Here is a 14,793-nt window from a genome sequence, read left to right as displayed (position 1 = left end):
TTAATGCTTGTCCTTTTCATTTACTATTAGTGGGAAAAACCCTGTTTTTCATTGTCTTTTCCTATCCCTGGTCATGCTGCTGAGTCTCCAGCTCATTTAAAGTTGTTCACATGGAGAAAGCAACTTGCCAGACCACACAGACACCACTGGTCTGCAATAAACACCATTCCTATAATTGCTCCAAGTGCTGGAACAGTCACAGCTCAGTCCTCAGTCCATGCGGAGCTGGAATGGCGTTTAGCTTTGACAGCTAAATAAAAGCCATTAGGTGTTAGTGGACAGTTTAGGCTGCTGACTGAAGTTGCACTTCTTCTTGAGGGCACTGTGGAGGATGGGGGTATGTGTGAATTTCGACAGGAAGGGAAAGGTGCATTGGTTATGAATTTTTCTCCAGTTCAGTGCCAGCCTACAGGAAATGCCAGTCAGACAAAAATCTGTTCTAACAACCTCTGTGTCTGGTTTGGATCACAGGCCTAGACAAAGACTGTAGAGCTACAAAAACAGTTGGGCTTTGCTTTATTTATATCTGTGTCAAATATGTAGAAAGGCAAATAGAAATGGGAATGAACACTGATATAACTCAGTCTTTTAAATGCATATATTTCACAGTATGGGCACAAGCTCTTCTTTGAGTGTGAAGGATCGCGAAAAGGATTTCTTCACAAACCCTTTGCATAACTGTAGGATACTAAATGCTTCTAAATGATTGCTTTTTAATTGCTTTCTCCCTTACATGAAAGAGATTAAAGCAAACGATTAATGAAAAGCATTCTTTGACTAACAAATTCTTTTGACTTCTGGCAAAGTAAAATGAGTCCAAACCTCTTATATTTGACAAGATTCCTATTAAATAGACATTGAGCTTTTGCATACAATTAAAGCATACACTGCTTCATAAGTGGTTAACCAAAATGTAACACATGCAGCTCTGGCAACCATTAAAAGATTGTTTGAAGTTAGTACGAACCAACGCTTCATGTGAAGAAGATTTGTTTCAGAGACTGTATTGGTCCATTTGCAACATAACAAAATCAAATGTGTAGATCTTTCTGTGCCCAACACTCAAGCAATGAAGTAAACATTCAACACGCTTGGCTGTATAAGGTCTTCTATTCCTCTCCACTGCTGCCCTTGACCAAGGAATGTTCCAGAGACTGGTGGCTGGGAACGAGGCCGCGCAGCCTCAGACAGGCCATCACACGCATCAGCCGCAGGCTCCAGTCCGGTCTTCTCTGAACCCTGCTGATTTGGTAAGCCTTAAACAGCCAGAGAGACTGAGCCTGTCTTTATAAATGCTCTGTTCTTTGTGTGGAAAAAGAACATGAAGGAACATCACACAGCATGGTTTGTCTGAGATATGATGGTGTGTAGTTTACAATGTTTGCAATTTGATTGTATGTACATTAAAGAGTATTTCTCTTTGTGCATAAAAATAAAAATAGCTACACAGGTGCTTTCCGTGTGACCTGTTGAGTTGAACCAGTTCTCATTCTAATGCCTTCACTTTAGAGGAAAAAACACCAATTGCTGAGTGTTCCTGTCACAAACATGCAGACTAAGATTAAGATGTCACAGTTTAGTGGTAGTTTTGCTAAGATGTGTAACTTCAGTTACAGCATATAATTGGAAAAAAAACACCAAAAAAGCAGAAACTTTAGGTTATGTATACAATAATTTTCTCCAGGTGATAGGATTAACCTTTTTCTTTTTTAACAAATGTACACTCACTGTCCCCTTTATCCGAAACACCATATTAATGCTGACACTAAAACAGAACAGCCCAATTTGTCATGGCATTGTTGGAAACATTCCTTTGAGATTCTGGTCCATGTTGACATGATTGCACCACATGATTGGTGAAGAGCTGTCTCCTGCACATTCGTGTTGCAAATCTTTTATTATACCACATCCCAAAGGTGCACTATTGGATTCAGATCTGGGAACTGGGAAGGTCACTGAAGTACAACAAGCTCAATGTTCATGAAAGCAGTTTAAGACCGCTTGTGCTTTGTGACATGATAAATTGTCATGCTGCGTGTAGCCATTATGGATTAATTAACACCATAAAGGGATGTGCATGGTCAGAATCAATGCACAGGCTGTATAAGTCAAACAATGTTTGGTATTAAAGGGTTTGATATGTATTAAGAAAACATCATCACACCTCCACCATCCTGATTTTTGACACAGTGTGGGTTGGGGTGCCTGAATTTATGGTGTTGCTACCATATTCTGCCCCTATTACCTGCATGTCACAGCAGAATTCAAGAGGGACACCAGTCCAAGTGACATGTTTTAATGCCCAGTTTGAATGAGCTTATTCCCACTGTAGGCACAGATTATTGTCCTTGTGGAAACAGGTGTGGTCTTCTGCTGTTGTAACCCATCCATCTCAAGGTTTGATTTGTTCTACACTCTGGGATGCCTCTGCATTCTTTATAACCATGGTTGTAAAGAATGTTTTTTGGAGTTACTGCAGTAGTCCTGCAGTAAAAACCATTCTGGCAATTCTCCTCTGACCTCTCTCATCAAAAAGCTTTTTTGTCCGCAGAGAAAGAGAAGAAAGGCCGTTTTGTCTGTAGTGGATAGGCATGGAACACACTTATAAATAGGCTAAAAAGACATACTGCAACATTCCGTACAGCTTTGGACAGAGACAGTATCTTGTCTATCTCTTTTAGTCTTACATAAACACTGAAAACGGAATTAAAGTGGGTCTCCTCAGTATTACAATATGAACAGTTTATGTATTAGGGAGAGGTCAAGCTTTTTTCACCGGATAACTAGCCACTTGAAATCCCAACCCACATGACCACCACCTTCAGCAACAACTACTTGGTTAAGGGCCAGATAACAAAGGCTGTTGGAGTCCGATTGAGATCATCCCTCCTGCAGCAGAATAAGAAAAACTCAGTCAGCGTGTTATTTTTATCCACTTTGGAAGACGCCAGCCATGGCTTTGTAGCTGAATGTTTGTGTGCATGTGCCGTTTTTCCTGTTGGAGCCTCACACCAGCAAAGGTCTAGCCTCACTATTGTCTATTGTCTCCTGCCTGAGCCTTGCTTCCTGACACGCCAGAATTCACGGAAATGGGAATGCAGTCCAAACACATTCCTTGAGTTACACCCCCCCATCCCTGTCTCATTGCACCCCTCCATCCAAGAAGCATAGTGCTCATAGAGGGTCCACTCCCAACAGGATGTTAATTAGCGACACACTCTTCAGGAAGTCAGGGAGGGAGCAGGTGGAAATGGAGACACATAGACTGAGGATTTGCTTCTCAAACACATAAGACTTTATTGAGTTAACTAATCACAAAGTGGTTGCAAGATAATAAGTCTGCTCTAAATTTTTGGTTTAAATAAAGAACTTTCAGTGCTAACAAATCCAACAGTCTCACCCTCCCCACATCTACCCATTTTACCACTTTCCTTCTCAGATGGCAACATCTGGCTTTTATAACCCAAATGTACACTGTTTTCCAGTTTCTAATGGAACTCAAATAGGAGGCCTGGCATAACAATTAAATAAATATTTGCTTTTGGGGGAACTTTCATGCAAGGGAATATGGAACAAAGGTTTATGTTAGCTGTGTCTCTTAAAGTCAGATGGTGGTTGCTAATTATAGTTTGTTGAAATCAATAACCACAAACATTGCTACCAACATTCTCAGGAAATTCTCAAGAATTTCTAGAGGTCCAGGATGGATATAAACTACACACCTAAGCACACATACTTTGACGTACACATACTGTACTATGCACTAAAAAGGAAATGTTTATCAGGAAACAGCCTTTATATACACAAGTCTGCTAAGATTTTCAGCAAGCTAATAATTCACAGCAATGACCATCTTTCATTTTATGGCCATCAGACAGTGAAAGGTCCTGCACATATGTGCTGAGTGTGTTGATCTTAAAACACAGGATATAAAATCATTCTGAATTTGGTTCAAAGCTGTAAAATGTATACTTAAAAAAAAAAGCCATATGGTACTCTGTTTCTGCAGAGGTAATATTACTAATGCACAGGGGATTACAGCATCATAAAAATAGCTTTAAAACATGACATGCAGACTAAGATTATATAAAATCTTGACTTCATTCATTCATTCATTTTCTACCGCTTATCCGAACTACCTCGGGTCACGGGGAGCCTGTGCCTATCTCAGGCATCATCGGGCATCAAGGCAGGATACACCCTGGACGGAGTGCCAACCCATCGCAGGGCACACACACTCTCATTCACTCACGCAATCACACACTACGGACAATTTTCCAGAGATGCCAATCAACCTACCATGCATGTCTTTGGACCGGGGGAGGAAACCGGAGTACCCGGAGGAAACCCCCAGAACATGCAAACTCCACACACACAAGGCGGAGGCGGGAATCGAACCCCCAACCCTGTAGGTGTGAGGCGAACGTGCTAACCATTAAGCCACAGTGCCCCCCTAAATCTTGACTTATGCCATCAAATATATTTTTAACCGATTGATAATATAATGTTGCAAAATCAATGTGCTTTAAAATTTGTATGAACAGTTTACTTTCTTCTTTAGAAAGCATGTCTCTTAGCCACTTCACCTAAGATTCTTCCCACTGTTCCTCTATCCTTTTCTCTGTTTTTCAACTTTATGACTTAACCATATATCATTTTCTGTTTAGTGTTTAGTAGACATGCATACTAATCATGCTCAATGCCTGAATGGGACATTTACAAAGAGCACTATATAATTCTAAAAGAATACTGTCTACGAGTTTCAGGCCAGCTTTGAGCCTGATGCACAGTAGTAATCTCATGGACCAGTACAGGGCCAAGAGGCAAGGAATCCCACTCAACATGTGAGAACATAGACTCACTGTTTCCACTAAAGCACAGCCTTCAGTGTTCATTGATTTGGCCAGCTGTTTTTTCAAATGTTACAGAAATGGTTCTCTCATCATACTCGGGAAATGACACCATGATCCATATCTCTACAAAGGGATGCTGGTATAGTCTAAACACAGTGAGAGCAGAGATACACAATCTCGCCTGGGTGTATGTTCACCGGGCATCAGAAGCAGCTTTCTTATCACACCAGTTACTGATCAAGAAGCAAAACAGTGCAAGAGAAGGAACAGAAAAGCATCAATGGTTAAAGAAAAGGCAAACAAAGAACAAAGCAGACAAACAAACTTAGCTTAAAGCAGTAAAAGCGTTAAATACTTCACGTTCTATCTCTTTAAAACATAAGCACTTAACCAACACTCAGAAGCAAATGCAGGAACCGTATACAGATCATTTAAAAAAAATTCATTGTTTAATCAAACACCATTTTTGCAATATGTAAAAACATTTGAAAGCATGCATAAATGGTACTTTAACTGCTTGACTGTTCCTCGAGTGAACTGTGGCATTATAAACTTCAGTATGCACTGTTTGTTGTCCCAGTGCTCATTACAGATTAATGCTGCACAGAGTCAGCCTCGGGACATCCATCAACCTTGAGCTTAATAAACATTTTCATGATAAGCTAAAAGTTCAACACTGGATTGGTTCCCTTTTGGCTCTCCTCATGGCACAGGAATCACAGCTGAGGGGCCTGAATACCAGTGGTTTCTGTGTGAGGGGACTGCAAAAAAGAGCTGCGAGAGAAACTCTTTAAAAGAATAAATGTGTGAAATGACCAGTGGTTAAGAAAGATTCCTTGATGTGTCCTCTGATTACTCAACAAATGGACAAACCCATTTAGTTAGAAGAATTAAAGACAATTTGTAGGTGCAATTAACACATCTGAAGAACAAGAAAGACACATGGAAATATCCTTTGAGCTTGTGAAAAAGGAAGGGAATGAAGAAAGAAGACAGGGTAAGACGGATTGTGGAACAGTCAAATGTGTGGAGCACAAAGGCTAAAATGTAATCTGGCCTCCCTTTGGGGAGCAACATCTGAACCTTTTCCAAAAACTACACGTTTTTTCTTAGCAAATAGCTGGCATGCTTGAAGGGAAGCATTTTTACTCTGAGAAATTCTACTATAAGTTGCTTCAGTGGACATAAATGAGGAGAATATGAACACATTCGAGAAAAATGGGTTAGTCAAAGAAGAAACACATTCTGAAACAATTTTATTGTGGTCCACTATTGTATAGTGTACTAGAAGCTATATCAATTCAATAGGGCTTACAGAATTGAAAACAACTGATTATAGAGATCTCATTGAAAAATGCATTAGTTATGATAAGGAAATAAACCATAAGTAAACTTGTAAGCTTGTATCCACGAGTCAGACACTTTTAGACTTTCCAGTCTTTTAGACTAAAAGACTGAAAGCCTGAGTTTCCTGTAGGTAAGTTTGAATCATTATTTGATCTGGTTGGATTTACCAGACAATCAGTCCACTACTCCAGATAGACTGATAACCCATAATTTGATATGAGAATGAGTATAGGCAGTGGTTCTGCATATTAGCAAAGGCCCTCAAACATGTGCCTCTTTAATCTTTCATTATCACCCTAACAGATTCTTGATTTATCCCTGTTGGAAACTATTAATGGCTCTGTATAAACAATTTTCCCTATTGGAAATAGCTCCAAGTAGAAACTCTTTTAAAATGCTAGAATTATTAAACAGTAAATAAAAACTGTGAGCCTAACAAAAATAAATAAACAAATATATAAAATGATGATTTTGATATCCAAGAAAATATATCAGATATTGTATCTTGTTACAAATATCATAATTGGTTGTGGAAAATAATTTCAAAACACTAAAACAACAGGAAGCATTACAGAAATACGTTTTTGTGTTCGTTTTAAGATGAATGTTTTCCCAGCATAAACGAGTATTTTATTATAAAATATTACCTTTTTACTTTATTGAATGTACTAAACTCTATGTACCACAAACCATCAGAAATGCTGCAATTTGCTTCAACATCCTTTGTTTTTTCTCTATAGTTATATAAATATATCATTATCCCTCTTTCTGCCACTCTTCTTTTCCCACCATGTTTTCCTTGGTCTATGTTTCCAAACAAAATAAGTCTACAAACAAGTCACAAGACTATAAACAAGACACCTGGCAAGGCATTCAGCTGAAACTGTATTCAGCTGTGTTAGGAATGATTATTTCACTTTATTGTACTGATGAACTTCACAAACTTTATCATCATTCTGTTTGTGTGTACAAAGCTGTGTTAATAATATAAAGTGGTTTGCAGGTGGTGACGAATGGATGTGGTCATTGCATTTTGTGTGAAAGCAGTGAAAAATTATTTATAGTTTGGTCTGTATACGGCAAATACACTTTAACCCTTATTTTCTTATAATACTCAGTGTTTAATCAACTCTTCTAGGGTCTTCTGAACATGTCACGTTTTCTTCCTCTACTGATACAAAGTCGCTTCACTGTGTTGCTAAAATAAGGGATTTTCCTCAGGCCCAGAAAAAACACGCCCCTTTTGTCCTGTGTCCAAATACACCCTCTAAATCAAGCAGACTGCTGCCTGCAAGTGTGTGTGTGTGTGTGTGTGTGTGTGTGTGTGTGTGTGTGTGTGTGTGTGAACTGGGATTGCTAGTGGTGTGTGCCGCCCATGTTCACCAGAGCAGAGGCTGCCTCAGTGTGGAAAAGTTACAGAGGTAAAGCTCGTAAACTCCATAGTGGAATATCTCAGAAACATGGAATAAAATTTCATTTACAAACAAGAGTCTGATGAGCCAGCCTTCATCGGGTAAGTTGGCATAAATGATTAAGAAACCTAGTTTATTAACTACTTAACACAGTATTCATTTTCACAATTTATGGCATGGTTGAAATGAAGTGAGTATTTTATATAATCCTGTAAATAAAAGATGTCTAATTTGCATTCATGTGCCACAGCACTGCTACTCGATAATGTTAACTCTGTAACATGCTTTGTGAGCTCTTCTCTGTCCAGTTCTATCATGTGTCCTCATACAGGCTATTGTCATTCTGCAGTGGAGTTAGTATGAGAATTAGTCAAGCTGGTCACAATTTTAGGGTTGCACAATATATTGTTGGTTAATCGTTGTTGTTCAAATGCAGTACTTTTGCAATATTTCAGAATGCCTCAATGTGTAAAAAAAAAAATCATGTGACAAAACCTCTTACTGTGTCATGTCTGTACACTGACCCATTTTTTTTTTTCGTGTGAACCTATGTGAGATTTTTTTCTGACATTTCATTGTGGAGTTATGTTACACAGTCATGTAAATTCACTTTCAAGGCAAGAATTTACTGTACTAATGTACTGTGAAAATCCTAGATCTCCATTTAATAAAGGTGTATATAAAACAGGTCTAAATGCACTGTAGACTTGTAGCAGGTTCCAAAAATAGTTTAGTTACATAAAAAAGATGAATTAACATAAAAACATTACTATTTAATTATGTAAAATAATAAATTAGATTTCAATGTGATTGAGATTGATACATTTTATAGTCCCTAAGCCTATACTATTAAATACCAGCAATAGTGTATGAATTTTATAGATGCATATCATATGGAATATCTTTACAGATAGCCCATTTTTCATATATATATTTTTCTGAAGAATTGTGGCAGGATATTTGAAAATGACTGAAAATTGCGAGCCTTTTTATTAGAGTGGTCAGATTAGAAGAAGAGCACAGTCTCTGACAATAAAAAATGTAATATAGTGTTATGCAAACTTGATTTATACTGTCATTATTAAAGCATGCTTTGGTTGACCAAGAGGGCAGGAGACACAGGTCACTGGTAGAAGATAAATGAGTCATTATCTTGCATGTTTGTCCACCTGGTCAACTCAGTTACAGAGCAACATGAACTCCATGAGACTGTGTGTGTATGTAGTTTGCAGAGTTTAGGAAGAAAGGAGCCAAAAGGAAGTCATGTTGTTGGGGTGATTGTCTGGAAAACGTTGCTCAATCTAAAATAGCAGTAATCTCTTTAATTACAGTAAATAGGAATCTGTTTATCAGGATAGAGGTTTGATTTGCATCAGTCTCATATCCCTATATCAGCAACCTGGTAGGGGTTTGTAGAGAGAACAAGCAGACGAACCAAAATATGTTTCCAATCTTGGATGTAGACACTCTTCAGTCTAGTGATGTTCTTCTTAGGAATGTGTTCACACACACACACACGCACGGGTCCCATTATTCTTTGGTTTCAGAAATTTACATCGCCCTAATGTATCAACTCTCTGTCTGGTTCCTAGAGCAGAACTGTTCTCGTACAGTCTCAGTTTTTGAATGCATTACATCATGTGGTTTACTTTCTGCATCTTATATAGATTCCAATCATTTCATATGGCTTAAGGGGCATGACTGAAACTTATTTTATATAGCACCAATTGCCTTTAAGACAGGCTCTGTGTCCATTTCTTACTTTTTTTCACTCTAAAAGTACATGAAGAAAAATAACAGCCCTAACACTCTTTCATCCCGCACTATATATATCTTTCATACACATCACTCTAAACCGTATTTATAAACAATATTTTTTTTTGCTTAGGTGAAGATAATGTTATTTTACAAAAATCTTCTTCCCTTTTCCCTTTTATTGCAGGACAGTAATTTTCAAGGACGGGACCCCTCCACACTGCCAGAAAGCCAAATAGATTGAGGGAGACAGAAGGCTTTGAAGGGAGGAGATGCCCAACAATCAGCTGATTTCCCCCTGACTGTTTTACAGATTATTGCTTTTACGTTCTTGCATTTAAAATACTTTTGGTCTGACCTTTCTCAAGAGCAGGCCTGTGAGTCTGTGAATTTAAAATTTAGGAGCAGAGTATCAAGAAGACAAAGGAACATGGCGAAATAAAGCCTCCGGTCACGGCACAGAGAGGGATAAAGCAACAAGTCTGTCTGGAGTGGTCTGGACAGAGGGTGTTGTGCTGGCTTACTCTCCAGGGCACACTCTCAAGAACACACACTGACAGTGCAGAGGTACTAAATATACCAGGATTAAGGGAGTATAAAGTCTGACAAATTAGGCATGAAATTTATTTCTTTGTTTTATTTTGAAACAACATTTAAAATTACAATCATTTCACAGGGATATTATGATTTGACTTCTTGAGGCTTTTTAGTCTTTTACTGCTTTGTTAGGAATCATGCCCAAGGGAGAATGAGAAAGGAGGTTTTGTAGGGACACCAGCACGGATTCTTTGTTAATCCAGACTTGAATTATACTTAGTACACAGCAAACAGAAGGATTGTTGAAGTACTTCAGGCTAAATAGTTCTTCGTATGCGGGTATGAGACCTACTGCTGTGCAGGAAAAGAGAAATTCACTGCTCTTAAAAGGGTAGTCTGTTAAAATAAAACACCAATCGGTGCATGGGCAAAAATAAACTAAGGCCTGGTTGAGAGTTGACGTAATGCTCTTGGAGTGCTGTAATAACTCATTAATCGAGTCAAACTAACATGTGTGGGAGGCCAGTCTCAGTGGAAAAAGCTCATAAAATAGACAGGCCTGTAAATGTGTGCTACTTTGTCAAAATATTTAAAAAGCAATGACCATTACAAATTACACCTAACAACAAAAGAACATTAAGGCAAGGCAGTGTATACTGATTTTATAATAATATTTTAAAAGTATTTTGAGAGTAAGGTGTTTTTTTTATGTAACTCATAGGATGTTTTTTGTTTTCATATTAAATATTCACAAATAAGATATTTACTTTGTGGACATTTTGATATTTTGTCTGAGATTGAGAAAGACATTTTGCAAGACATATTGCAAATGAATGGCCAAAATACTAAGCAGTTTTAGTTGCAAAACCAAAATAGTTCTCAGTTTGACTTAAGGTCTTTGAACGAGAAGTTACTTTTTTAAAGGAAGGGAAATGGACTTTAGCCTGGAGGATTTGGCATAGAACCTAACTTAGTTTTCAAAGCATAAAATCAGCAGAAACCTGCAATTATTTATGTAGCCAAGTGCTACCCACTCATACCACATGCACCACGTCACTTTCTTTTTTTGCAAAAACAAAGTTTGCAGATATTTTCTTAACATTTGATCTTCCTCAACATACAGCAGTGGACACTCTCAAACCCACTGGAGATGGAATATATGGATCCCATCTTAAACCACAAAGATCTCTGCAGTCAGAATTGGATTTATTTCTGAAATTGTGTTTTCTAAACCAAAAACACAAAACAACTGTGCAGCCCAGTTTTTCTGACCACATACCCCTCTGAGGTTCCAGGATTTGGGGACATGAGTATTTTCATCTCACATCTATCTCAGTGGGATCATTTTGGATATGGACAGCAACCAGTGGCAAATCTTTGTGTACGTACTTATGGAAAAACCTCTCTGACTCACTCAACTGCACCTTTTTTAGATTTCTTTTTTAGAGAAGCCCTGAGCCATGCATAATTTTGCATGAATGTGTGGATAATTTCCTGTCTCGCTAGGCCAGATTCCTTCTACTGCTTAAAAGACACACAAAAAAACTGGAGCACCAAGAGTTTTAGTTGGAATACTAAAACTTGGAGATTTTGTGGTACTTTCCTGTGGTTTTATTGTAAGCTCAGAAAACTCAGCAGTCATGAACTTGGGCAAACTCTCTGGGCTGAAGGGACTGGTTTCTCACTCCTCAGGGAGGCGACGCTTTAAGGGGGATTTGACTCCAGACATGATCAGTCCACCGTTGGGAGACTTCCGCCACACCATGCATGTGGGCCGTGGGGGAGATGTATTCGGGGACACCTCCTTCCTCAGCAACCATGGTGGTGCAGGGAACAACGGTGATGGAGACTCCATCACCGCTTCAGAGAAGAGCGAGGGCTTCTTCTCTCGCACCCTTCGGCATGTCCGCAAGACTCCAGAACGGCCACAGGGGAGTTCCAGAGACCTTTCTCCTCCACCTCCACCCATCTCCCCAATCATAAAAAACGCAATCTCCCTCCCTCGCTTGGATGTGGACTCACCCAATGGCTGCCCTGTGAAGGTGCTGTTTCCCAGCACACCCAAGACATCTGAAGAAAGCACCTTTTCATATGGTAAGAGCAATATAATACCACAGCACCCTGTTTCCCAAATGCCTCATAAAGTTACCATAACCTATGTGTTGCAATGTTTTTGTGAAACTAAGCCAAGCTCTTTTGGTAGAACCTATTTGACCTTCACCTGTTCACAATAACAGTAGTGCTAATGAAACTGATTTACTATTTTATAATGTTCATTGTTTGATTATTTGCTCATAATTGGTGTAATTCTTCATAATTCTTTTAAATTTTGAATTAATCATTGCCCAGTTTAACAAAATCATTGTAAACTGGTAAAGAGTGAACATTAAGATCATTTTGAGAAACGCTACTAAAACATTGCTATCAAGGGCAGATTTTTGCCCTTTCAATGTTTCACCCTGCAATAATAGCCCTGAATGCCATCTACAAACTTGTTACAGCATAGCAAAGGTCCAGACACTTAGTGTCTGAATTCCAATGTCTCTGATACTCATACACACCTCAACTATTCCACCCCATCTGACCTAACTGTCCATCATTAGACTCAGACAGCTCAGACACCCACACAGCAGAAAGTTCTATATGCATATTCAGGGTCGTATGTAGAATTACTCTCTCTGTGAAATGTGAAATGAATCTTTTTGAATGAATTGTAGTTTGCTCTCTGATATCCCAAAGGATACTGTTCAGTTACTGTGTTATTATCACTCTTTCACTATAAAGAGATGTTAATGGGGATTCTGCATACTGACATACCAGAAATACCAGAAGTGAAGGGATGACAATTTAAAGCCATGTGAAGGAGCGAATTTACTACACAGGCATAAGGACTGACATACATAATGACACACACACAAAACACATGTAGCTGTGTTTTGAATAGTGACATGTACTGAGCTGTTTTTCTGATAAATTTTATTCTGTCTTAAGCAATCAATATCGCATTCCCAATCTCAAATCTTAGTTAAGCCTGGTTTGTAGTCAAATATTTAAATGATATACTTCAGTTCACAGGAATCTTTATGTTTATGTGCCAAAGGCATAACTGTACTAAATTAAATATTAACAACTGAAATGCATTTTGAAGTTAAGTCCTCTTAACTGTTATAAAGCGTTTTCAGTGTGGTGTTTGCTCTACTATTTGATGATGATCTTTGTGCTAGAGTACTTTTGAAACTTGTTTTAAGTTATATTATACATACCTGATGATCTTTTTCATTAGTACAAATTCAATTAAAGTAAAGAGCTAGCTATGTTAAACAAATCAGATGTTTATTATGTAGATTTTGCATTTCTTTAGATATCTTGTGTTTCCGAGGTGAAAAGTACTCTCACAGCATAAAATATTGAGAGGCAGGAAATGCTTTGAATCCCTTTACTCGTCAGTGCCATCTTCTGGGAAAAAGAGAAATATTATTTTATAAAATTTATATAGACAGAAGTTTCTCTTTTACTTCCAGTCATGTAGAAGCACATGATCGTTCATTCCAACTGCCACTTCTCTCTGCTTTTTTCACCTGTTTATAGGTGTAGAGTCTGGTTTTGTCACACTGCCCAGGCTGTCACGTTCAGAGAGGCCTGTGCAGAGTGCAGCTCCTTCATCCTGCTCTGCTGAGATACACCGTGGCTCTCTCACAGATCTGCCGCTCACCCTCACTGTCCCCGACTCACTCAGCCCCTCCGATTCCATGACTTCCTTCACCGTCGACCTCGGCCCCTCGCTCATGTCAGAAGTCTTTGCCATGATTGACAGGCCTACCGTCCATGTGGAAGCCAATCACTTCTCTGTAGTGGAGCACAATCCTGAGCCCTGGGCTAATGGTGACACTAAAATGAACTCGGAAACTAGAACCTCATTGGTGGATTCACTTCTGAGAGAGGATTCAGAGGGCCGAAGTTGCCTTTATGGAGATGAATGGGGGTGTGGGGATGTGATGAATGGAAAATCCAGGAAACCATTCATGGTAGGTGATCTTGTGCGCTCCCACACTGCCAAGGAGCACGGCATGGAGGCCAAAAGGTTCCAGGAGGCTGCAGATGTGCTGGCTCGGCATTACGGCAGTGGATCAAACAGGAGAACTGACATGATCATCACCCAGAGGAGACAACCGTATACTTACCCTGATGAGGAGGAAGAGATCAAGGTCTAGCATGAAGGATGAATAACCTTGAGCTTTACATTTCTATTGTGCCAAATGTACCAGAAGTTTTGAACAAAACAAAAATATTAACCAAGCTTCACTCTTGCTTGATGATTGTACTCTGTTGAAATAAGAGAAGCAGAGGACTTGAAGTTGAAAATAATCCAAATGAAGAGTCTAGGTTCTTAAAAGCTGTGGCTGTGGAAGGATGTTGAAATATCTGATGAATGCTGGAATATGCTTTTAGCTTAGATGTGGATATGAAATATGTACTGTGTGTTTGATTGTGACAATCAATGAACAAATTGACCTCATTGCTATTATTTTCCTATTCTGTTTGAATATGAGCAATATGAACATTAAACCATTAGCAGAGTCCAAACAGCATGAATCTAGGCAAGTCAGGTTTCCGCCACAGAGATTGTATGTGAATAACACTTCTCTTTGCCAGTGCATGGACTACAGTAAGAAAGGTTAAGCTATATGGTCAACAAAAAGAACTAGTTTTGACTGGTACAGCATATATAACATTTACTCCAGCACTCTTATATGTTTCAGAGATTTACTATGCATAATTCTTCATGTACACTCTGTGGCTCTAAGGTTATACATAAACCTTATTACAGACATATTTTATATTTCATGTGGAAAACAGCTGTCATATTATTAATTATTATGTGTATTAAT

At 38.7% G+C, this 14,793-nt stretch overlaps 1 protein-coding gene across 2 annotated transcripts; it reads left to right on the top strand.

The window, feature by feature from the left end:
• The first annotated feature begins 7,547 nt into the window (after positions 1 to 7,547).
• Positions 7,548 to 14,488, top strand: cdc42ep1a (CDC42 effector protein (Rho GTPase binding) 1a). Of its 2 annotated transcripts, XM_060859820.1 has the most exons (4): positions 7,548 to 7,713; positions 9,555 to 9,934; positions 11,028 to 11,998; positions 13,493 to 14,488. In XM_060859820.1, the coding sequence occupies exons 3-4, from the start codon at positions 11,545 to 11,547 to the stop codon at positions 14,113 to 14,115; spliced, it is 1,077 nt and encodes a 358-aa protein (XP_060715803.1). In that variant the 5' UTR covers positions 7,548 to 7,713; positions 9,555 to 9,934; positions 11,028 to 11,544; the 3' UTR covers positions 14,116 to 14,488. The 2 variants fall into 2 exon arrangements, with proteins under 2 accessions (XP_060715803.1, XP_060715794.1); XM_060859811.1 differs by having other exon boundaries at positions 9,555 to 11,998.
• Positions 14,489 to 14,793: the final 305 nt, after the last annotated feature.

This window comes from Tachysurus vachellii, chromosome 2, assembly GCF_030014155.1.
Source record: "Tachysurus vachellii isolate PV-2020 chromosome 2, HZAU_Pvac_v1, whole genome shotgun sequence".
NCBI classification, from domain to species: domain Eukaryota; kingdom Metazoa; phylum Chordata; class Actinopteri; order Siluriformes; family Bagridae; genus Tachysurus; species Tachysurus vachellii.
Note: the sequence above shows the minus strand (reverse complement) of the source record. Positions and strands in the feature narration are given on the sequence as shown.

Excerpts from the sequence above, each read along its gene's own strand:
- cdc42ep1a (XM_060859820.1), top strand. The coding sequence starts at position 11,545 with ATGAACTTGGGCAAACTCTCTGGGCTGAAGGGACTGGTTTCTCACTCC. Across the intron at positions 11,999-13,492 it reads AGAAAGCACCTTTTCATATG|GTGTAGAGTCTGGTTTTGTC; the intron begins GTAAGAGCAATA and ends ACCTGTTTATAG.